Source organism: Manduca sexta, chromosome 27, assembly GCF_014839805.1.
Source record: "Manduca sexta isolate Smith_Timp_Sample1 chromosome 27, JHU_Msex_v1.0, whole genome shotgun sequence".
Taxonomy (NCBI): Eukaryota; Metazoa; Arthropoda; class Insecta; order Lepidoptera; family Sphingidae; genus Manduca; species Manduca sexta.
In genome coordinates, this window is record NC_051141.1 from 11,932,301 (window position 1) to 11,956,722 (window position 24,422).

The following is a 24,422-nucleotide window of genomic DNA, read 5'->3' on the forward strand; positions in this document are numbered from 1 at the left end:
AAAGGTTACCGGAACTTTCCAGGCCTAGCAGCAGGCGTCCGAGGGAGCCCGCTGTCTACAGTAATTTCGGCGACAACATTTGAAAGTGGGCACGGAAGTTCCACCGCCTGGGCAACACGAAGCTCAAATACATCTCTGTGGAGCCTATGGAATCCTGTTCAGCATATGCTTGGTACAGTAAGTATTGCTATTTAAAATAACAGGCGTATATAAACTTCACATATTTTACTTTACAATACTATATTATGTTTCGAACTTTTCATGTGTAATGTTACCTAACTATAATTAGTGACTAATTAAAGTTTCATGCATGTTTTTACAATGTATTGGATTCCAAAATATACAATCGCAAATCGCGTAATTCATACCGTCATGGTACTGAGTACGGATCTGTTTCATTACTCAGAATGAAGGCCCTAGTACACCATACATTAGATTAGTTTTAGGTTTATTATTATTACAATAAAATACTTATTGTGAATCATCATTACTTACGGGTTCAATGTCCATAAAAATTTTGTGGTCGTCCTCAATAGGCGTCATTCCCAATATGCCGTTTCTGTACCTTAGATCAGCATATAAGAAATGCGGGTAGCTGAGTACCATGAAACCACCTGCAACAACCAAGTCATTCATTTAACATGAAATTACCGCAGATAGACGCATTATGTGGTGTTGCTCACCTAACTTCATGGAGTATTAAATTAGATTCAAGGATTATTTTGAAGAATAAAAATATACATTTTGAAAATTGGAAATCTATATTAATCTATACTATTATAAGTATATCTATACTATTATTTAAAGCTTTTGAACGCGCTAATCTCAAGAACTACCGCTTCGAAATGAAAGATTCTGTTTGTGTTGAATAGTCCACGTGAAACTCAAAGACTACGCAACGGATTTAGTTGAAATTTGGTATGGAGATAGTTTGAGACCTTGAGAAGAACATATTTTCTTGCCTGGGAAAAGATATAGCGTGACTTTTATAACGGAAAACTCTATGTTGAAAAAACTTTATCATAAGGACGGAACCGTGGGCAAAAGTATGTAAGTATAATATAAAGCTGAAAAGTTTGTTTCTTTGAACGCGCTAATATTAGGAACTACTACACCGAATTAAATTTATTTTTCATTAATATGAAGCTACATTTTTTCCTGAGTGCTATGGGCAAATTTTTTCACGGGGAAATATTTATTCCGGAAAATAAATTGACGCGGTGAAGCAGCAAAATTGGAAATAAAAATATCTCTCCCAAAAACGTAGAATATTTTTTCTCATACTTTTAAAAACTATGTGAATATTTTACAGACAATTAAGAACAGGGGAGTCTTTGTAGTGTCCTATAACGTTATTTACATAACATAAGGTAACTTTAAGAATATATTAAAAACTGTAATTAACAGCTGACCTGCCCTGTCATTACTATTGCATTACCCCACTATTGCATTGCCTAGCTAAATTAGTCATTTACCGATAAATTCGTATTGTACTGCAGTGTGTTTGTGAATAATGAGCTTTGTCGTATGATGGTATGTACTAGGAATTATTTATAATTCTATTCCACAAAATATTGTGTATGTCAGTGTAATAACATTAATATAATCGCGGGACAAAGGACAAACAATGTTTTATTGCTGGCGTTACTGAACACGTATTTGACGAAAAAACAAACATACGATGTCATAAAACTACCCTTTTAAAAGATAATTTTTGGCCTAGCCTACATAGTATTTCTTACATTTATAATTCTATGCAGGATTTATGAAAATTTTTGCTCGTCATAGCTTTGTAATTTACATATAACAACATTTTTGATTGCATACTTCTCCCTTTTCGTTGTTTTTTTTTTATAATTAAAAAGTATTGGTGTATATTAAAACCGACCATCGCACATTATAGCAGTGTGATATGAAACAAGAATTGCATATTATTTCATATTTCAATCCAAAACTTTTTGATAATTTGGAGTCACAGGTATTCGCGTAAATTATTGACCTTGTATGACCCCTCCAAATCCTATTTGTTCCCGAAGTAGTTTTTTCCGCTCTTTGTCTATCGAAACTGGATTTTATTTGATACACATTTACCGATTTCTTTTAAGTTTTTAGCATATGGTTCATTCCCATAGGTATGAGAAGAATGGAATTTATGCGTAGGCCAGGACGTGGCATTGAATGTTATGGTAAACACGTCTTTATCCTCAACTCATAATCCTAGTGAAGACATTGAGCACTGTTATGATAATATTTCCTTACATGCGGCCAACAAACAGGAATAAACCTAAGATCTTGGGCGATACTATGTTAAAAAGATCCTTATTGATAAAGAGATTGTATCGATTTACGGCGCGGGAAGTAATTTAATTATAATTTGATAGCAAATTTATACGAAAAAGTAGCAATTCTATTTAGATCATTTAGTATTAATTAACAAATATTTTTAAATGTTTAGTTTTAACATAAATTTAAATTCAGTGATGTCTTCTGAAAATTCATAGAAATACTAAAATGTAGGTGCGTATAGTGAACTGTCATGGTGGCGACTTCAATACAATTTCGTGTACGACACCAAGACACAAATCAAAAGTGCGATTTAAAAATCACAAAAGTAAATTACTTTCCCATAAACCTAATTTAAGTGGGGTCGACGCAACATTATCTTTTGCGTGTTTTACAGATTCGACTCGGATCGGCTGCCAGCTTGACAAATCATCTATAATTATATTTCGACTTACATTAAATGACCGATGGCCTATTTGAGGTCAATTGCCAACCCCAAAGAACAGAGGAAAATTCAATATACTATATGGTCAACGCTCTTTTGTGTGTTTACAAGGTTTTTGAAAAAGACTTGTAAGAGACGAAATATTTATTTAATGTAAACCGCTTTATACTACATACATTTGTAGTATTTTGTATCGTTTAAACAGCAAGGAAATCTTACCAATACATATTTTACATAAAGACTACGTCAGCCGTGATCTCGCGATGGACTTAAAACAAACGAAATAGCCCATCATTACACAGCAATCGTTTGAATGAAATTATTGCGAGACCAAATTATCGATTTACTCCAGGCACACTAGACGTCGCGGTGTACATGTATGAGTGTACTGCGTAACATTTTGTATAGTGAATTCACCAACCAGTTTCGCAAATGTAAACAAACATTTTTCCACTGACGGATCAAATATCAGTTTCATCAGATTTTTAGATGTAATTTTGTGATGATCGTAATTATTTACCATTATTTTTAATAGAAGATCCTAATTGTTTATTTTTTCATTCCATCGCCAAAATGAACTTATTAGAATAAAGGTTTTTTTTTACAATAATTTAATTATTTTTGTTTGTACTATTCTCAGGATCAGAAGATTGAGATCGTTTATTGAAAACGGCCCTTAGACAATAGTCAGTGTATATATGCCAAGTTCGCTTTATATCACATGTAAAACGGTTGTCTTAGTTAAAAATATCCAATTAAAATATCCCCAAAAGTATGTCATTGTTTTTGAAAAGTGGGCAGACATGTGTTTACACATCTAGAACCGGCTTTTGAATGCACTATAAATATTTTGTCAGTACATATTTATTCGATAGCCCGTGGCTAGCGAGGGATCGCAGGCCGCATACATCGTTTAATATTGGCTCAGAGTTGGGCCAAACACACGCATGATTTCGTGTGACCAGACATGCAGCGAGTCGGAAAAACAGCGAACACAGACCGTTCACTACATGAGCCTCTGAGCAGACAGGCATTTTGACTATTCGATTTTGTTTACACAACTTCGTAATCAGAATGCGACCTTTGAGCGGGACGTTAATGCCGTGAAGTTGAAACATTGTAAATTATAACTGAAGTATGTATAGGAGTTAAGTAATTGTATTTAAATTAATTATACTTCGGTATATGTAAATTAAGATATTGAATTTGATCACACACCTCTTTGAGTTATAATATGAAATGCCCAAAGGTCGTTCCATGAGTCAATGTAGTACATGTACATATGAATACTTAATAGTAAACATATTGAAGTCTTTAAATCTTGTCAGTTAATAGTAGGAAACATTGACAGAGATGTAAGATGCCTAACGTTATTTACATAAACATGTTTGCTACAACATTGTCAAAATGTTACAGATTTTTATAGCTCGTATTTAAATACTGGTTAGGACTTAAGGCTTTACCTTTCGGTGGGCATATGAAAACAAGTAAATTGCTGTTCCAAATGTTTAAATATAGAAGCAATCTTGTATGGTAGGTATTATATTTTTTAAGAACCAATCGTCAAACATATACGGCTATAATTATCCAGTGTTTTGTTTCACCAAGAATATCAGCGTAAACATTTGCATGTTTAGATTTTCTAACAAACAAATTAATTTTAGATAGGAAATATTTGTCTTTGGTTGGAAATAATTAAACATAGGTAAACTGTGTACCGTATTATTTAAAAAACATATGATTGTTAGTTTTGTAGTTGTTAATGGTTTTGATATTTTTACCTATGGTAATATGAATCTTAACTTAGATAGATTGGATTTGGCAAAACATACTTATAGGTAAAGTAAAAAAACTATAAGTTATGGTATATGAATTATACTTGTTACTTTATTAGTTAGGTTTAAAGTTTTGCTGCGTATCTTTCCTAGTGTAAAGTTGCACAATGCAACATTTAAACTGGTATGAGTGAGATAACTTTATTTGTGAAATGTTAAAATAAAATAATTTACCAAAATTTGTAAAGATGCAGAGCTCAACCGCGCAAGTAAAATAAATAACTATCCTCTAAAGTCTAGACTCAACATTGATGGAATACTTAATGGCGTTAGAACTTTGCCGTATGTTTTATTTCCGATTACTGCAACTAATAATGGCCCACGATTCTGTACCAAGAAGGTATAGAATTGAGTATCATTTAAATTTATGAACACTATCGGTCACAGGACATCTTGTTGTTTACTATACGTAGTTTCCCTTTTATTTTGTTTCTTAAGGCATTTTTTCCCGCGACAGAAATTCCTCACGAACCGGTAAATTTTAAGAGTATTGAACTGTTTATTAAATGACTGCGCTTAAGTCTTGATATAATCCTCATATAAATATGTATACATCTAATCTGCAGGAAGTTTTCATATTTACTACAATAAATTGCGATTAGCTCTAAGTTTCATAATGACTATAAGGTACCTATTATTATTATATATTTTTCTTGCGTGGTTGAGCGACGTATCTTTACCATTTCGGTTTATTATTATATTTTAATATTTATTATTACCATCTCTAGAATCCTGTATACGAATTCAATATTATTGACATGCATCTCTAACAAACTTATTTTTTTTTTAATATAATATTAGCTTTTGCCCGCGGCTCCGCCCGTTTGAAAAAAAACCTGGGATAAATAGTAGTTCATAGAACTCGGCAGTAATGTACTTTCTATTAGAGAAAAAAAAATTAAAAGCGGCTCAGTAGTTCCAGAGATTAGCTACTACAATCAAACAAACAAACTCATAAACTTTTCCTCTTTATAATATTAGTATTATTACTTGTGTAATTAAAAATATTTTCGTTCTTTTTTGTAATCTAAGGAAAGTCGACAAACTTGTCTCATCTATTAATCCACATTCGCACACTTCATATTTGAAATGTCAATTATGTGGCGCCGAATAATTTATTAGAACATTATTATTGTCTAGTTCCAAAATAGATGTTATTTACATACAACGCATATGTTGCTTACAAACCTTCTCATACTAAAATCGAGTTATCGTGATTAGTTTGTTTAACAAAAGCTCGCACGTTCATAGCACTCACACCAATACACTTTAAGACAGTAGATAAGTAAGGCGATACCTCAAGGTCCCTTTTCATACATTTTGTTTCACCTTTAATCTGGGTAACTAAACAAGTATTGGCAAGTAAAGAATTTAAATTCACGTCTAGTTAGTGATTAGTTCTCGCAGTTGAAAGAAAAACGTAAAAATAATTAATAATCATGGATATTTCTGCCTTTAAAATTTCGTCATATTAAATTTTAAAGGCCGAAATATCCATGATTATTAATTATTAATGGACCTTGAGGTATCGCCGTAAGTTAAAAAATCTTTCATGTTATTGAAAGGATAGATATATATATAGATCTAAACAAAATGTTATATTTACGTTGCCATGACAACTGACCTGTGTTTGTACACTGACGCGCAACACGTGATTGTGTTGTACGCACTACATTTGGAAAATCGACCTCTAGTAGTTTAATAACGATCAAATTAAGAGCCGAATAATTATATTAAGAAAACATTTTCCTGTTCGCATAATCTAATATTACTCGAACTGAAACAGTGCACATCGTACATTTCAAATCTCTCGAACTTTGGGTAACGTTTAACATTAACTCACATTAACTGGGTAACGAATCTTCATTAGTGCAAGACACGTTTAGTCAATATATTTGTTTCTTGATTCAAGTATTGTATTACTTTTATCGGAAACTGCTTTTATAAACATTTTAAATAATGCTACAGGTACCTACATACTTGCTAAAAAAAATAACGTAACGTTCAAATTAACGCAAACAAAACTGACAATAAGATTTATTTTTCTTTATTTATACGTTCCTAGCATTCATTGACTAGGAGATCGTCAATAAGGATGTAACTAATAATTACAAATTAAAACTTTCCAGTTTGCCTATAACTCTATCGTATGACATTGGAGATACTATACGGAGGATAATCTAACAAGTGACAATTATCTGCACGGATTCAATTAAAATGCGGCAAATGGCATTGCCGTGAAAACAGCACAACAAAGCGCTACATGTGACACGGCAGGCCCAGCGGTGAGCGTGGGTACTACGCGCCGCCCGTCGCATCGCTACACGCCAGGCGCGACGGATGCAGTGCTGATCAATTTACATGCCTAATTATTACATATAAAGTTAAAATTTTATTGAGTTTCGACAATGACTAGCCATTCAATTTATATGTCAAAGTTTGAACCAAATTTGTTCAGTTTATAAACTTTGTCCTACTTTTAAGATTTATCGCTGCTGCGGTTTAATGGCACGTATGAGCTGTGGTCTGGTACGTTCTTTGATACCCAGGCGGAAAACCCTGTATGCAGGTTTTTATAAAACAAATTTTCCGGGAGTGTTAGAGTGGAGTTGGAGTGTTTGTGTTAGATAATTGCTCTGTAAATATTTAATACTTACAGTGCAATTACCTTTAAGCCCTATCTATCTTATAACGTCCCTTGCACAATTCCAGATAAGTATTGTGTAGACACGGCTTCCCGTAGAGCTCTACGGGAAGCCGTGTCTATAAAACGACGTTGGTTTTAGTCGAGTCCTCCCGGCTTTTATTAGGCCAGATTTGTACCTAGCTCTTTCGCCATTATTCAAATAACTTTTAAATTGGATTTTTATTATTTTGACGCTAGGAATAGCAATTTATTCCTAAACCCTGGTAATTGTGTAACTCTGATCAATACCCATTGGTTATGGTTCATTGATTTCATTAGTAGTAAAGAGCCAAACTTTATTTACGCGTTGATAAATTGAAATACAAATTTACCTAGCAGGTAGCATAACGAGTTCCGAAATATTAACGCATATAATTCCCCGGTAGAGACGAAGACCTTTGTGATAGCATATATCAAGCGTAGCCTGTGTGTTTTGATATTTATAATTTGAATGTGGGATTTTATTTCGTCTGTCAAGAATGTATTCTTATGGTTTCACTGCCGAGAGTAAATTTTAAATCTAAGCTTTTGATTGCGAATCGGAACGCGTATACCTGTGTGCTCTAGGATGATTACATATACAAGTTCAATGGATAGATCATAAAACAATACTCTCACGCAAAAAAAACTTAAAATTATCATCTTTTATCGAGATCGGTGAAACGGTGTTTCAGCATATACATCCTGTTATGAAGGTATATCTAGGTCCATTACTATGCAGAAATGGAACGTTATTGAACATACCATAATACAATACCTAATATTATATTATTTATTTATTTATTTAAGGACCTCCAACAAAGGATACACGGCATATAATAAATACAATGTCGTAGTATTTGTACAATTTATTAATAGTTGTTGTCAGTTTCTTCATTGACAATAATATTCATTTATTTAAAGTTCGAACAGAAACTTAGGGAAGTATACCAAAAGGTTTTTGAGATAATCATAAATAAAAGACACTGAATCCCGAAATAGCCAAGTTTGTTTCTGACATCTCTTATGGCTTCTATTTCAACTGTTACCGTCATTTCACAGTTAATGAAAGTTAATTAAGAAAATGTATACTACTTTGTATGAAAACGATGAAAAACTGGTATTATCTATATGATATTCGCTATTATGTTATTCGCGTTCACATTTCCGTATACGTAATTTGATAATGAATATGTTAATTTTAACATTCATTATACTGAATGTGTATAATTGTTAGGTATTTTTGTTCTGTCATATTTTATATTAAGTAATAGCTGTAGTATAAAGATGAAATTTTATTTTGTCATTATATTCTCACTTTGTGGTTTTGTTACATTCATTATTAATAGGTGCCTAGATGTTTCAAAAATATCTAAGTAAGTACCATATTGACACTGCTAGGAAAACGACAATTTCTATGTTGTTTTGGATAGGCATACTTAATAACTTGAGTGATCCAACAAATTAGTGCTCTATTGGCCTGTTTTGAATGAAGATGGTAAAAAAAAATGTTGAATAAATAAAGAAAGGGGCAGGGGAGCGCTCAGGATTTGAAGAGGACAACGCCAACTATGGTTTCATGGACTAATATAAACTGAATGTAAAATATCAGAAATCGCTTTTGGAGATAAAACGTGTCAACATTTTGACAAATTCTACTCGCTTAACAAATTAATCTAGACATAAAAAATTAAACGCATAAAGTGAATGCCTCTGTTTTGTCGTCTATATTGTTGTTTAATCGTAAAATTTGCAAAACGGGTATTCACTTAGATTAAAATTATTGCGTCCATTCGTGCAGATGCAAACTACGCTTTTTAATTTGGTTTTTGGACATACCCCAGGGCCAAATACCCTTTCATTGCATCAGGCGGAGTATTTGAAGTTGCTCATTTACCTAATACCTATAGCGAAGCTAGCTTGACCTACCCGTGTGCCTAGGGGCATATAATTTTGCGGCACCCCTTTTCGTAGGAACCCCTTTGTTAAGTTTGAACAGTATTTTTGCTGCCAAGTTTTTTTAGATCGATAATGACTGATTCATATTATGTTGGATGTATCGAGTTCGCGCCGGCGGTGCCCACCCAGGGCTCTGACGCCCTCCCTAGGATATCGCGTAGGGCCGCCGCACCTTCCCGTCTCCATAAAGCCAATAGGGACCGACAGTTTACAAAAAGTACGTACAATGTCTATATTGAATAGAATTACAAGAAAAATTCTGAAATAAATTATTGATCTCGCAATATTTTACTTCGGAATTTTTCGGTATCAGAAGTTTACACGTAATTGTGGGACATAGTGAAATGATACACAAAATATAAAACGTACGATTTTAATATAAATTTATTAAGTAAATGCTTTAGCTTATTGTAAATTGAGCATGGTGGATACTAATAATTACTTACATTAATTACAAACTAAATGAATTTTCGTTGCATCTAAGTTCAATAATTTACATATCCAAAATAGGTTTTATGATACATTCGCAGTGCAACTAGGCCGAGTAGAAAAAATCTTATATCATAATAATAATAATAATAAAAGTAAAAACTAAAGCAATGTCATGGACACTAAAATCCGCAATAGTTATTCAATAAATTATCAACTCTAAGATGCACGTGACGCTTAATCTTCGAAAGAATCTTAATCATCGTTCTTCTTGGCGTCCATTTTGATTTGCTTGTTGTTCCTTTGTTGGTGATGAAGTAGTACCATCAGAGAAAATTTTCAAACCATATTTGCCGTCATTAAAATTAGAAAATTTGTATGTCGATAATTTTGGCTGTTTAGTTGAGCTTAAGTATACATTGAATATTGATTGAGTCGTAGTAATTTTTGAGATAGGGCTACCAGTTGTTGGGTCTACTTTGGGCAATGCCGTTGAAGATTTTAATTGGAAAGGTGATTTAGTGCTGAAAGAAGGTTTGGTTGTCGCAAAGGTGTATTTCGGTATAAACTTAGTTGTAAATGGCCGAAGCGTACTTGATAAAATTTGAGGAGAAAACAATGACTTTTCATTAGTTTTTGGTGTAGTTGTAAAATAATTTGGAAACGTAGTAGACTTTTGTGCAGAATATAAGTAACTGAAAGAATTACTAGCCTGTGTACTCGGAGTTGAAGAGAAAAGTGGTGTAGGGACTGAAGATGATATGTATTTGTAAGATGTTGAAGATCTTTTGTCATTGGCTGGTGTTGTTTTGCTTGTAAATGGAAGCAGTGGCCTGTATGTAGTTTTCGAAATTTTATTTGACTTAGGAGTAGTTATTACAGTCGCTGCTTTAGATGTTGTAAATTTAGATACTGTGGCAGGGGATGTTGTAGTAAATGATTTGAATGATATACTTCCCACTGTAGGCACAAAACTTGTCACATTTATAAGATTAGCTGTTGTAGTCACACTAGATCCTGCGAAAGGTGCTTTAGTTGTCGGCCATTGGTATACTGTAGTCAATATGTTGGGCTTTAATGGTGTTATTGGTTTAGTTGTAGTTTTTTCTGTGTAATTTTCAAGCGCTTTGGTGGTGGGAAATGAAGATATTGCTTTCGTTGATAGTTTACGACGGAACTGATTTGTTTCTATTGTTCGCCATGGCATCACGGGTGGTACATACGTCGTGGTTGTGGCTAGCGTTGTTTTTGTTGCTGCGGTGGCTGCTGTTTGAAACTCCTTACCGATGGCAGGCAGTTTTAATTCGTCTATATTATCAATTTTATAGTTGGACCATTCAATATTTGGTTTATCAAGATCGCGCGCTTTTCCATGTTTTGCTCGGAATATGGCACTCACTCTTAAGTAAGACGGAGGGTTATTATCATTTGAAACTGTGTCATTGTGGTATAAAACGTCATCCAAAAACGTGTTATAAGACATATAATTGCTCGTCATTGCGCGATTCTTTGGTAGGATATTGCAGTCGGCGATATATTTCTTTGGATTATGCTTGCAATATTGAGGGTACACTACCCAAGCGAGGAATCCATTTCCTTGAAATCTATTGTGTTCTTCGCGAATTCGGAGGGCGCATCTAAAGTCGTCTCTGATATCTCCGTCCCTGAACGAGGAACACGGCACACCACACGCCTTGCCATTGCCGCACCAGTAAAGCTCGCTGATTTGAAATATCCCGTGATCGCCACTGTGCGGATTGTTGGCTGCAGTGTCAAGGCGAGACTCGTGGAACGCGATGCACACCCATGTGGCGACGTCGTCGTGGCCGGCGCCGAAGGACATGAGGTCGCGTGCCAGTTCACATCTCTCGTAAATGCGCGCGGTGGCGAGTGTAGCAAGCGCGAGGGCCGCGGCCGTCCACAACCCGACACGGGTCATCGTAACGTGCGTTTGATTGTGAAGCGCGCGCGCATGCTTTTTTACGTGTAGACTGTCGACCTCCCGCCGCGCGCCGCACTCGATCTGTGTCGCGCCCGTATTTTAACTGTAATCTTAATTGCTCGGGTTAAGCTGCCGTTTATCATGGTGCACAACAGATAAAGGTCATTGTTACAGAGCGAGAGCATGTGGGACGGGAGCTAGCGGCTAGCACGCGGCAGGACGCGGAACACTCTTTTGCTATTTACTTGCGCGGTTAACCTTGACAGCACGTCACCGCTTTATCTTACCAGAGGTATACAACTACAAATCGACATTAAGTTTGTACATTTATTCAAACTTAGTAAAAAATACGTGCTTAAAATTAATCATCAAAGGCACATAGTCTTCTTTGTGACAAATAAACAGGCAGACGCGTCAGACGCGTCCGGTGACCGGTTTCTAAAATAATAATAAAACATCTACTTAGTTATGTAAAGGTCAATTTTGTCGTGACCTCCATAATAAGGTAATATACATCGATATGTTTTTAATTTCTATGCTAAGAAAAGCGTAATACGTATTTAATACGTAGAAACAAAAAAAAAAGGAATTCTTGCACCGCTTGATTGATTTTATAATGGAACTTAGAAATATATTATTAATATTGCGTAGACAAAGAAAATTTGCTCGCCGCTCGGTCCACTTGAGCAGAAAAGCATTCGTCGTAATATATTTATAATAAATAAAAATGCATTATATTTTACACATAATGAACCGATTTTAATTATAAAATACAACATAAAACAATCAAGAAAATATCGTACGCTATGTCCGTTTTCGGAGTTCTACCTAAATTTTTTTCTTTATTCATAGATATAGAACAGTTAACAACCGATAGATAGATACATGCTTACTTTCGCTTCTTATGCATCAGTCATGGGTTAATAAAATTAATGTGAACACTTGTTAACGTATTTTGAAAAATCGTTAAGGCCCTTCCCCCAAGCAAACGGACTTGAACAATTCAGTCTATACATGGCAGCGCGCGATGTACTCGCGACACGAAACATTTTCAAAAAAGAAACGATTTTGATGAGTTTTTTGAGGGTCTGACTTCAGATTCGGGAAATCAGATGACTCCAGATGGAACATCAGGTTCAGAATGTTAGGTTGCTTATGAAACTGAGATTCAACTTTCCTCGGAGCAGAGGTCAGGACATTCGAAGAGATTGTTACGCCTAAAACCAAGAGTTGACTATAGAGCTCCTTTTCTCCTTGACTGGTCTTGTAATAAATTATTTTAGTTTGTGTCTACGTTTATTTATTTATTTAGTTTGTAACTAAAGTTATTCTCATTATATGGTGGAAAATTTCATATATTACTGACAGCTTTAGACTTACCAATATAAATATGTCAGAGCATTTATAACTGTCAATAAGTTTACATTAAAATACTTATTTAACAGGTAAAATTTTTTCTTAATAAATTAGTGTTAAATTAAAATAATGTGCATTTTAGAAGGAGATACACGAAATCAACATTAGTATTGCCATTTTAACGAAACAATATCCAATTTATAAAACATCAAAATTAAAAATAATATACTGCAGATATGATGTTTATTTTCTCTGTATATATAATATAAATTTAGAAAGGATAGCTTCTAAAAGAACGGCTAGAGCACCGTCTCGCTAGGGGCACTATTACTCGAAATGAAATAGCCGGTGCCCCCCGAATTAAAAAATATGTTATCGAGCCGTTTGAGAACCTCTGGTGTGTGTGTAAACATTATAGTTTGTTTCCGCCGTGGGTCAAGAGGTGAGACGATGGCCTCTGCTGCTCAATTCACGTTTAGGTATTATATTAAACAATCATAAATACCTACTAGATTAGACAATACAACTTATTTTACACTTAATTAAGTTGTAAAATAAATTGAAACTTGAAAAGCTATGTATACCTACCTACAATGTTAAGAGGTATGTAATAGTATATTATTATCACTACAAGTTACTGGAATTCGCGTCGCATAGGTTTCGTTTAATTTTTTTACGATTCAATAATTTTCTAAATAAAATTGTGCACACGTTGATATTTCGTCTGATTTATTGCAGAGATTTGTCGTGACAACCTTCCGTGAAACCTACGTGATAAGGTTACACAATATATTTCATCACAGTCATGTTTGATCAATAATATTTATTAATAAAATGTTTAACAATTACTATGAGCACGCAGTAAAACACAATATTGTTAAACTGTATATTATATGCTAAGCTTATATGTTATTTTTCTTTATGATATATGATCTTATTATATTTTTGTGGATTATATATGTATGAAATGTATATCCGGATATTAACGGAGAAAACGTGATTTTATTAGTAACGTGTTTTTTTATTCACTTACAATCTTCATTTGTCATCATAATCACTTAAAGTTTAAATCTCCGGTACCTTTTGATATACATATACAAGCTATGTGCTTATTGCGGATACCACGAACAAGTTTATATGCAACAAGTGTCACATAGTTCCGTAAGGATTATGAAGAGCAACAAAGCATTTGTGACTGAAGTAGTTGACTTCATAGACAACGTTCAACTTGGTTAAACTTTGGCGATATAACAGCGACAATAACTAGAGAGACGTTTTGTCGCACAAATGCGGTATCGCAGAACACTTTATTATTAATAATTTGTAACAATAAACGTGAAGCTTATATTTATAACATATTATTATTCGCATCGTATAATAACATTACACGCATAGAGGGAAAAAATGAAAATTATTAAATAGCTCGTAACACCTAATAATGGTAGTCACTGTGGATGCGTATGTAGCATGCATGGCCCGATCGCGTTAATACGACTGTCACACAAAAAGGTTCTAGAGTGAGAGCTTTGTTATTGCAAATACGACCAGTTTGCTATGAGATTCTTTAATTTCATCCTCTTACACAAATTCTATTCCATTCCTATAAACTCCGCCAGTGCTTTAAACGTGGTGGGTGGTGGTGGCCCCGTCCCCCACTAGAAAATGACCTGACAGTTTACATACCTTTAGCCAGAAATGGAATATTCTATTTATTCATGTTTGTTGATTTATCATATACCGAATGATAACCGCAGGTTTAAACAGTTTCGTGGAAACGGGTTTTCATATTATTAGTGTATGATTAAAATCTCTTTGATTCACGTTTTAACCGCAGATGTGTATACTATTTGTATTTCGCAAACAAAATCATATCATAAAATACGTTGTAAAATTCACTAGCATTTGAGCGCTTTCATAAAGTTTGTTTGGAGATGGGATATAATTTTACCGGTACCTAATTATTTTAGCAATTTAGTTTAAGTAACTGTTAGTTTTAAAATGAGGGCGAATAGATTTAAGCTCATCGGTGTGAGGTGCGGCGTGGGTGGACCACAGACTGATGATATTTGTCATTTTTTTGTGTCAATGTCATTATTATTCAATATATATACGACTAACAAAGTATGAAATGTCAATTAACACTACATATAACTTGTCGTCGTACTGCTTGCAAAAAATATATCTAGTGGCTTTCATTATATGAAAAGTAACAGCACGTTACCGCTACATTGTAACCTATCGATGCAACAGATTGATAGCGGACTCGCGGTGCCAAAACAAAATAGTAGTATAATACAATACAAGTGACACTTACCAACGCAAGAGTACAACTCCATAGCGCCCTTGAAAAGGCACCCGTTTTCTTGAGTTATTCCTGCAGTAGTGTTCAGGCAGAAACACCCGTCGTCATTGTCTAGGAACCATTCATTAGCGGAGTACCTGTAAGCTGGTATGTCTTCGAACTCCACCTCTCCTTGGAAGCGTAGTTCAACACTCCTGATGATAAGAACAGTATATTACTATCGTTTATACTTATTACTATATACTTATTATTACTGTATATGTCGTCAGCTACAAGTAGGTGAACAAATAAAAAATTTCAAATTGTTTGCACATTACGTTTAATTAAAACATTTTTTTCCTTAGCGTGAAGTACAGGAAATCCCTTTTATTTTACTTTTGTAAAGAAAAACAAAATGTTAGTAAGAACACAAAGGTGTATGTGTGTCTTAAACTTTGAATTTGTATAGGCTTTTGTTACCGAAGTCGTAGTAACTAAGAGATCTTGTTATGTGATTGGAGGCAGGCCTATCGCCATCCAACAAGAATTCCAAACTCTGCGCTGACACAGAGCAGAAAAATGCAATATAACTCCAATCGCTCAGTGAATTGAAGCCGCAATACAAATAGTTATACAATTCATTGGAAAGTATTTTATTTGTTTTCAAAATAATTGTTTTGTACAAAACAAACTTGGATTTCCCTGTTAAAAACTGCCCTTATACGTTTGATATGTAATCGGAATCTATGTCAAGAGAGACCATATGTAAAAACTAGAACGCGAGAACCACATCGATTGTATCACCTACAATGTGTAGATACCTATTGAAATGCGTGCATGCAATTATGATAAAAAAATATATACCAAATAGATATTTATCAGAAATAGATTGTATTAAGTACATAATATGTATAATACGTAAATAGCCATTTTATCTTGTCTACTTATATTAATACATTCTTCTAAACTCTTCTGCAACAAATACAGGACAGTAATAAATATTTATTAAGATGAAAACCGTGGACTGGCGTGGACGAGTTGCTAATTATAAATAAGTTATTAAATGAGCAGAAAACTACTTGGCGCTGTTTTTCAACTCATAGAAAACTTTTCATATGATAAAGTACAGTGTACGTATATTAATAATGTTAATTACATGAATAAAAAAGTTAAATTGATTTACCTGTAGAATTAGTTGAGGATTAAAAAATGAACCCTTAAAGAAATATAAATAATTATAAACCGGTGGTGCAAGTAATTAACTCAAAGAATAAATCAAATTTGGAACAGCGAGAGTTTTTTATACCGTTTAAGTACATTTATAGCACAAATTAAAAGAAATGATTTCAATGAAGGCCGGCATTCGACATTCAACTCTCAGCTTTAAGAAGTTTATCGTTGATGTCCTTCATATTGTTATTGTTATAAGAAGATATCGTTTGATTCAATATTGCATCTGCTGCAACACAGTTTATATCCGGCGAAGTTTAGCCGAAGTGACGGGTTTAATAATATTGATCGATGTCAATTCGAATAACGGATTTTGCGGTAACCTTCGGAATGACAAATGGCTGACTCAATTGTTCTTTAAATTTGCATGCGTTTATATATGCTGTAGATACTACTGTTACCCCCTGTACAAAGGTCTACGAACTTTATGTAAACTGCCATCCTCTTTCGATTTTTATCAGTTTGTTTAACAATAAATTTTACAAATAATGGGGACCCGAAAGGAATTCAAAATGCTTACTTTGTCACCTATATAGGATATGTATATATTATTATACCTACTTATAATACTTACAATGTATGTGTGATAAACAAACATAAATACACCCAAAAGGTCAGATACCTTTTGGGCGTATCCATTAAAGAGAAATAACATGTTCAAAGGATGTGTAAATTATAATGGTTAGCCATTACTTCTGCTCAAAGTTCATGCCATTTTAGCAGTAGTATTGATTTGATTTTTTGATATACACATATCTAACATAATCTTATCTAATGTTTATACTTTATTTAAATATAGAAAAAATCATATATTACCTATATCGATATTTTATGGGGCGGTGCTATACAGGGCTATTTTGACATTGCGTTCCTAAACGAAACCACCCTGTATATTGTAATCGTGCTAACTATAATTGCAACATTTTATATAAGTAAGTACCGTTTCAATAGGGGTTAACTTTCTAGTTTTTATATTATTTTGCAATAAACAAGGATATGAATATCTTAATGAAATGAACAACAAAACGTCCATCGAGGTAAACCATAAAATAATAATTCCCGGAGTTAAATACCCAATTCAGTTTTTGGTGGGTCGCGTTACTTTGCTCATGTTTTTACGCAGGTTTCCCCTAAGGCTATGTTCAGGATTTTACAATAAATCATCACCTCCTTTTTAAATCGAATTTCCTTGTTTAACGTAAAACACGTGCAATAAAATAGGGGGAAGTGACACGAGGTTTTTTTTTATATGACAAACCTGTATTTCTAACTTGTGCTATGTAAATTTATTTTGATAACGTCTGTCTCGTAGCTCGCTGTACGAAGCTGGTTGTGTTGGAGTGTCTGCGGGTTTGATCCCGCGCTGAACTAAATATTTCCTATCACTATAGCATGTTACTAGTTATAATATTGCTATTTGCCATAAAATTTGACTTAATTCACTATTATTCGTATTAAATCACATTAATTTTAACAATGTTAATGAATCTATTGTCTTTCTTATTAAATAGGCTGTCCGCTTTTTCAAGCATGTTGCAGAAACGGTAATATGTATAAGACCGCCCAGCTCGTGTGATGTTAACAATTCAAGAAAGTAGGAAGAGAAAAATCACACAAATTGTGGTCCTAGAAGTGGGATCGACCTAACGTCTCCTAGTCCGCAATTGATATATACTGACTGCCATTAGACCAAGTATTCCACTAGGTACTACATTTGTGTGTGTGAAGATATCTGGCAGTTTTTTATACAAGCAATAAGTATATATGAAATTTTGGCACACATGTTTTTATATCGGAAATGATCTCACGTGACCTCTGTTTCGGGAAAGAAATTCCACTTGGACAAGCGCGAACTACATGTCAACACTTCATAATGTACACACGAATGTTGAAAACATTAATGCTCTAAAATTACATTAAGAGCGTTATTCTCGACTTTGGAATTTCTCCTTTTTTTGGGTTCGGACTTTCCAAGACCAGTATTTTTTCCTTGTTGGGTGCTATATTGGATTACCGACACCGTAAAAGTTTACATAAAATCTCTAATTGCAATTGGAGAATCAGAACCAGTTAGATTAATTATCATATTAAAATCATATACATTACATTATCTTACATTTTTCAAACACGGAAAATTCACTTTACTAAACGAAATTGTTGCGGAGTACTGAACTCGAGAATGGGACATGACAGAGCGCTACAGGTGTGGGAGTCAATATAAGTATACACAGACACAATTCCTGTAGGACACACACGAGAGAAGATTAAACTTCACATGAATTTCAAAAAGGTTTATATCTTTGAACTTTCATGCTTCATTACCGAGAAAATAATAAAATGAAAAATGTTCCCGAGAAATATATTATAATCCATATAATATGTACATATATATCTATAAAGAAAAAACTTTGTGCCCCTTGCTAAGCACATTGCGCGCACGGAGACATATGAGATTTGGTATAATTATATTAGAGTTGCAGAATAAATGAATTGCGGTCAAATTTCTACTCCAGGGTGATCACTAGTAATAAATAATAATACCAGCTCTCTGTTATATATAGCCCACTACTGAGTACGGGCTTCTTTTACCAGGATTGTAGGCCTTAGTCCACGACGCTGGCCAGACGGGGGTTAGCCGACTTTACATTCTCTGGAAATTCTTTTTGGAGAATTCCTAAATATGAAGATGTCCTCATTATGTTAATAATTATTAATTAACAGTATGTGTTCACCATAAGTATTCAAATTACATAATATTTATATTCTTAAGCGTGCATGAATTTCATATTTGTGTATATAGCAAACAAATTTAAAATTATGTAAGGGGCTATGACGCTTTAAATTAGTAATGTATGCGTTTGACACATATGACAATACGAAGTATTTGTAAGTAGAACATATAGAACATATCGAAAGAACGAAAACGCCAAAGTAAAGTTGATGTCTATTGTTTTGTTGTCTAAGTGTACATTCATATTTCATTATCAATATGGCACGAGTTGATGTGTAAACATTAAGACTGTTTTAGTAAATTTTGGAAAATGTAGGTATTAAAAAATATATGACTGTTTACACCTTATTACAGGTAACTATACGCTGAAATATTTGCGGTACCGATAAAAGCGTAACAAAATATGTTGGAAATAGTTTATCGATCAAAATATGTATTGTATCAAACAGGTTTTTATTTAATGTCACAAAATACTATGTAGCCCATTATGTCGCCACTTTTTAAGTAAGAATTAATATAATATGTTCTCTCGTACCTAATGCTAAATTAATAACTACCTAGAATTTAATATAAAATATTAGGTGACAAAGGGTTTTTTAACAACAAATTCTTTATCATGTAAAAGTTTTAAATAGAGTTTTCTACTATGAAATGATACCTATTCCATTTAATGTTGGCAGGAAGCATGAGTAATAAAGCGAACATTTTTATATTGATAATGTAATATGCTAGAAAATCTAATAAATAGTATATAGAGCGCAGGCAACTCCTTTGCAGCAGAAATTCTCGGTAAAGGCCCGGGCTTGGAAAATGAATACCGTCTATGTACCAATGTAGCTTTGACTCTTGGAAGTTCCTCGGAAGTATGTCCTATGTTGAAGTAGGAATGAAGACTGAGAATGTGGTAAATGTTATATTTTTGTTCAATCGTATTGCATTGTAATTTGCATATAAATCATTGAATTTCATAATTTTCTCTGTTTAACTTCAATAAAATCAATGTATTCCTCATAAAAAGACTGTGGAATTGTAACACTACTTACCCTTTCATTTTGTGATTTTAACCTTTATTGCTAAACTCCGTGGTGTTTACACAAATCATAAAAACTCTACTCTACCTACCCTTCTATACTTGGCCACAACCATTTAAATACATTATCAAAAGCTCACCTGCAAATATCCGTGGTTGATAGCGTAGAGATTATTGTTTCTGTTCAGTAAAGGGGGAAATATGCCGGAGTCAGTTCCATTGATGTCATTGCACCTGCTCTTGATAACTTCGCCGTCTTCCCCCTCTTCGTCGGTCCAGTAATTAAAATATGGTAGCCCATCGAAATGCCTTATTATTCCGAGGTTTCTAGGTTCAGTCAGCCCTCGATACACTTCATATTTGGGACTTGCTACGTTATGTTTCTGTTTGGAAATACCGGTACATGAATAAATTAACCGTGACAACGAGATAGATTCGTCGATGTGTGTTTTTACTTCATCAGAACTTTTATCTTAATCTAAATAGTCTTTTATAGTTCTTACTCAAAATGATGTTATTAATTTAAGATTTTTAAACTTAGGGACATGAGGTGTGTACTGACAAGCTTTGCACAATATTATATACAGTTTTTATGACTTACTATTACAAAAATTCACAAAGCTCAGTGAACTCTCGGAATTCAATGTATAACTAACTTGATACTAAGATAATTAAATACGAACTTCCTTATGAAATACATCCATTTTATTAAATAGCAAAACAGAACATTAATTAAACAAAAAAAAACTGATGAGATAATTTTTTAAAGTCAATTTAAGTAGGTAGTCATCATGCATGCTGTTAAACTTGATTCCAGTAGGTAAAACCAAACGCCGGAAATTCCTCCTAGTTTACAAAATAAGTAGGTGTACTAGTCCTTAAATTATTTTATTTACATACTGACGTAACACTGCGCTCGATTTGGTAAAGGCATGCAGAAAGAATGTAATGCTGGACTTCATAGTTGTAGTTAGATGCAGACATGGGCAGTGAAACAACCAACTTAAATGAGAACAATTTAAACTTAAAGTTGTCACAGTTTCAGAGAACCGGCGCGGCGATGGCTGGTGATCAATAATCCCCGCCGAGTTTTTGCGACGCGATCATAAACGGAATTTTGTACTTTAATATAGATGCCACTCTTGTCTATGTAGCATATTCGTTCCGGGTTCATACAAAATTTCGGGGTTCGTTTTATGTAATCTATAAATTTATAATTTTAAGCTATTTACGCCCTTTAACGCCATTTAGTGTGGTAAACAATATACCAATGGTTGACACGAAAAAAAAAATGAATAATAAGATAAAAATTAACTTAAAATCTATTAACAATTGAAACCAATATATAATGAAAGTAATTACACTTCATGCTTTAATAAAAGCAGTTATTAAGTAACAAAACTTTAAACGCCCCGCGTTTCCATAATTGTTTTGTTCTTTTACAACACCTCTAGACAGTACACACCTCTCGATCAACACGTTTTGGCGTTCTTTTTTATTTTAGGTTAACCGTTTATTATACAATTTTGGCAATGATTATGCAAGAACTGTTCAAATAATATTTAAAGAATACTCTTTGTTTTGATTTTGATAACAGAGGTTACTATTTGTAATAAAAGTAATCGTTTCAGGCAAGTGGTGGTTTACTGAAGGTGGACGCGAAACCAGCGTAATGACTAGTTTGTTTTGAGCTGCGAGATTTACCTTCGTTAACGACCGGCACACTAATTCGCATTTTATTCTTTTTTGTGAACAAAATATTAAGTCCTGTTTTATCTAAATAGAGATCAAAAAAGAAGAATGCACTTCCGTTTGCTATTTCAGTTACCTATTTTTTTTGTTCCTCAATATCAAAATAATTCATTCATTCATTCATTTCATAAATTAAACCCAATTCTGAAGAAGACATTAATTTATTATTGTTAGACTTCTTAGTAAGAAATATTACGTTTTTGGTCTGTATAGCTTTCCACAAAATTTTAGACTTAAAATCTGCGCCATGTCTTTTGAAAAGTATTTCTTAGTAATAACGAAACCATATCGCGTAATTTATTTTCATTATATCAAGTAGGTATTAGCTGGTAAGTTATTGTAATACAATGTCCTCGGATACGTCGACGATTGAAATTATATCAGTGAAAAGGACTAATTCTATGAATTAAAGTGACTTACCGCGAAATAGGTCATTATAAAGTTCTTTGATGTGGCCTATGACTTTGATTAATTAAATAAAAAATGGAAATCACGTTTTTGTTACTTTAGATCAGGAAGTTGTATTTATTTTTCTGAGAGAAGACATACCTTTTCTTTTGTCATTTTATTTTAGTGTAGTTTCCGTATCAATAAGTACGCATCAAATGACTTAAGTAAACAAGCAATTATTCTAAAGATAAATCCAAATCATCTTACTTTTTAAGAAGTAATTGTACGTAAAACAATTACATGCAGTACATTTAATTAAATCAAGTTACTGGTTTTTAGACCTGTCCAGTTAAAATTCCTACTTATCTAGGTAATGGATAATATTATAAAAAGGATAACAATGAATGCGAGGATGTCGTTTCATTTAAGTTGAAAAGGAGAATAATTAAAGGAGTCTATTTTCCTTTGAACCGCAAAGGACTGTGTAATTATGCGCTCGGAAAATATTTTTTATAACTGAGGTAAAGTGAAAAAAATCACTTCATTATAATTGCACTTAAAGAGCCTTTATCTTGTTCCATCTCGAGAAACAAATAGAAAGAGAAATTAATATGTAATAAAAAAAGAAAATTAATATGTTTTAATCCCGCCCCAAAGCGATAGGTGTTATATATGTGTATAACCGTAGACTTATTATTATAATGAACAGTTCTACCTTAAGCTACATTAAAATACTGACGTAACGTGGAAAACTGCATTATGTGAGATGAAAAGTATACTACTACATAACGACAAGTGTTTGTAGATAGGTATTTATTTGTGCAGTAAATTGATAATGTTTGAAAATAATAAAGAGATTATAGATTTTTTATTATCATCACGGGGTACACTTATGTTTAGATAAAATTGATCTAAAATATTATATTCGCAATATAAGTTAAGTACAAGTTGGACTACAGCTATTTAAAAATAAGTCCCTATCAAAAAATATTTAATTATGCATAACTAGCTTTTGCTCGCGGCTCCGCTTCCGTGAAAATGTTTTTCCGGGATGAAACTTGCGCTATTTTCCCGGGAATTAAGTAGCCTATTTACTTCCCAGGTTTTCCAACAAATTTCATACTAAATTTAATTGAAATCAGTTCAGTGATTCAGTCCTGACAACCTAACAGACATAAAGAGTTACTTCCCCAATTATATGTACGGGTTTGTTAGTAAACCATACTTAAGTCAATATTGAAATCACTTCGTATTCAATTTGACTACTTTCTTCCAATGTGCCGTTTTAATTTTATTGTATAGCCAACAATATTTTTCAAATAAAAATCAATACAGAATGTTATTCCAGGGGTCATGTTTACGTCGAGACGTATATTATTGAGTCGCGTTGTTTATTGAGAAATGATTAGGTTGAGCTACCCCTCTCGCCAGAAACTATACTCATAATTCTCCTAGTAATGTTTCAAGTTTCAGCGCAAAACGAACATGGACACAGAAAATATAGGGTTTGCAATAAACTTGTTTACTGCGTTTGAATTATGCACTTACCAATTAAATCAAAATCGGTGTAAAATAAAGGAAGAGTATAGCGACACGCATACACAAACAACATAATACATTAAACCAAATAAAAAACAAATCAGCTGCCTGCTAAATTAACATTCATCTAACGCGCGAATTGTTAAACGGGCGAAATTAAAAGAGTTGCGTTATCAGAAATTTTCAAATGTTCTCCGCAGTTTTCTTTATTATTAAAAACTTACAAAGTATTAGAAAACTTTAAAAAAAATGAATTAAATCGGTTAAGTCGTTATTTATAATCATGGGAAATAGACATTCATTTTATAATATTTATTAGTTGCTTTACCTGTTCATAATTTCAAAATTCATAGTTAAGTTATTTCTTGATTGCCAGGTATTTCAATAAGAGTATTGTTGGAAATCATATCTAACAACTAGCACTTGATAACTGGAATGCGAGTAAAGAGAGCGTTCAACTCCTCGCTTGTTTCGCGTTCTCAGCGAGATTCTTTCTATTAGTTTGGAGCGGAATACACGAGAAGCGTCCTTTGTTTAATTATTATTCGACCAGAA

At 33.4% G+C, this 24,422-nt stretch overlaps 2 protein-coding genes across 2 annotated transcripts in view; both read right to left on the minus strand.

Moving 5' to 3' along the window:
* Positions 1-24,422, minus strand: part of LOC115448905 (sensory neuron membrane protein 2) — a 37,851-nt gene that overhangs the window by 3,194 nt on the left and 10,235 nt on the right. Inside the window, 4 exon segments of the mRNA XM_030176527.2 lie at positions 496-614; positions 15,229-15,410; positions 20,327-20,340; positions 20,342-20,569. Of these exon segments, the coding sequence (XP_030032387.1) occupies positions 496-614; positions 15,229-15,410; positions 20,327-20,340; positions 20,342-20,569 (543 nt within the window).
* LOC115448904 (mucin-5AC) lies at positions 9,547-11,939 on the minus strand. Its single transcript, XM_030176526.2, has one exon. It carries the CDS (start codon positions 11,553-11,555, stop codon positions 9,876-9,878), a length of 1,680 nt encoding a protein of 559 aa, XP_030032386.1. The 5' UTR covers positions 11,556-11,939; the 3' UTR covers positions 9,547-9,875.

Bases quoted from the DNA above. Each gene is read 5' to 3' on its own strand.
- LOC115448904 (XM_030176526.2), bottom strand. From the start codon at position 11,555: ATGACCCGTGTCGGGTTGTGGACGGCCGCGGCCCTCGCGCTTGCTACA.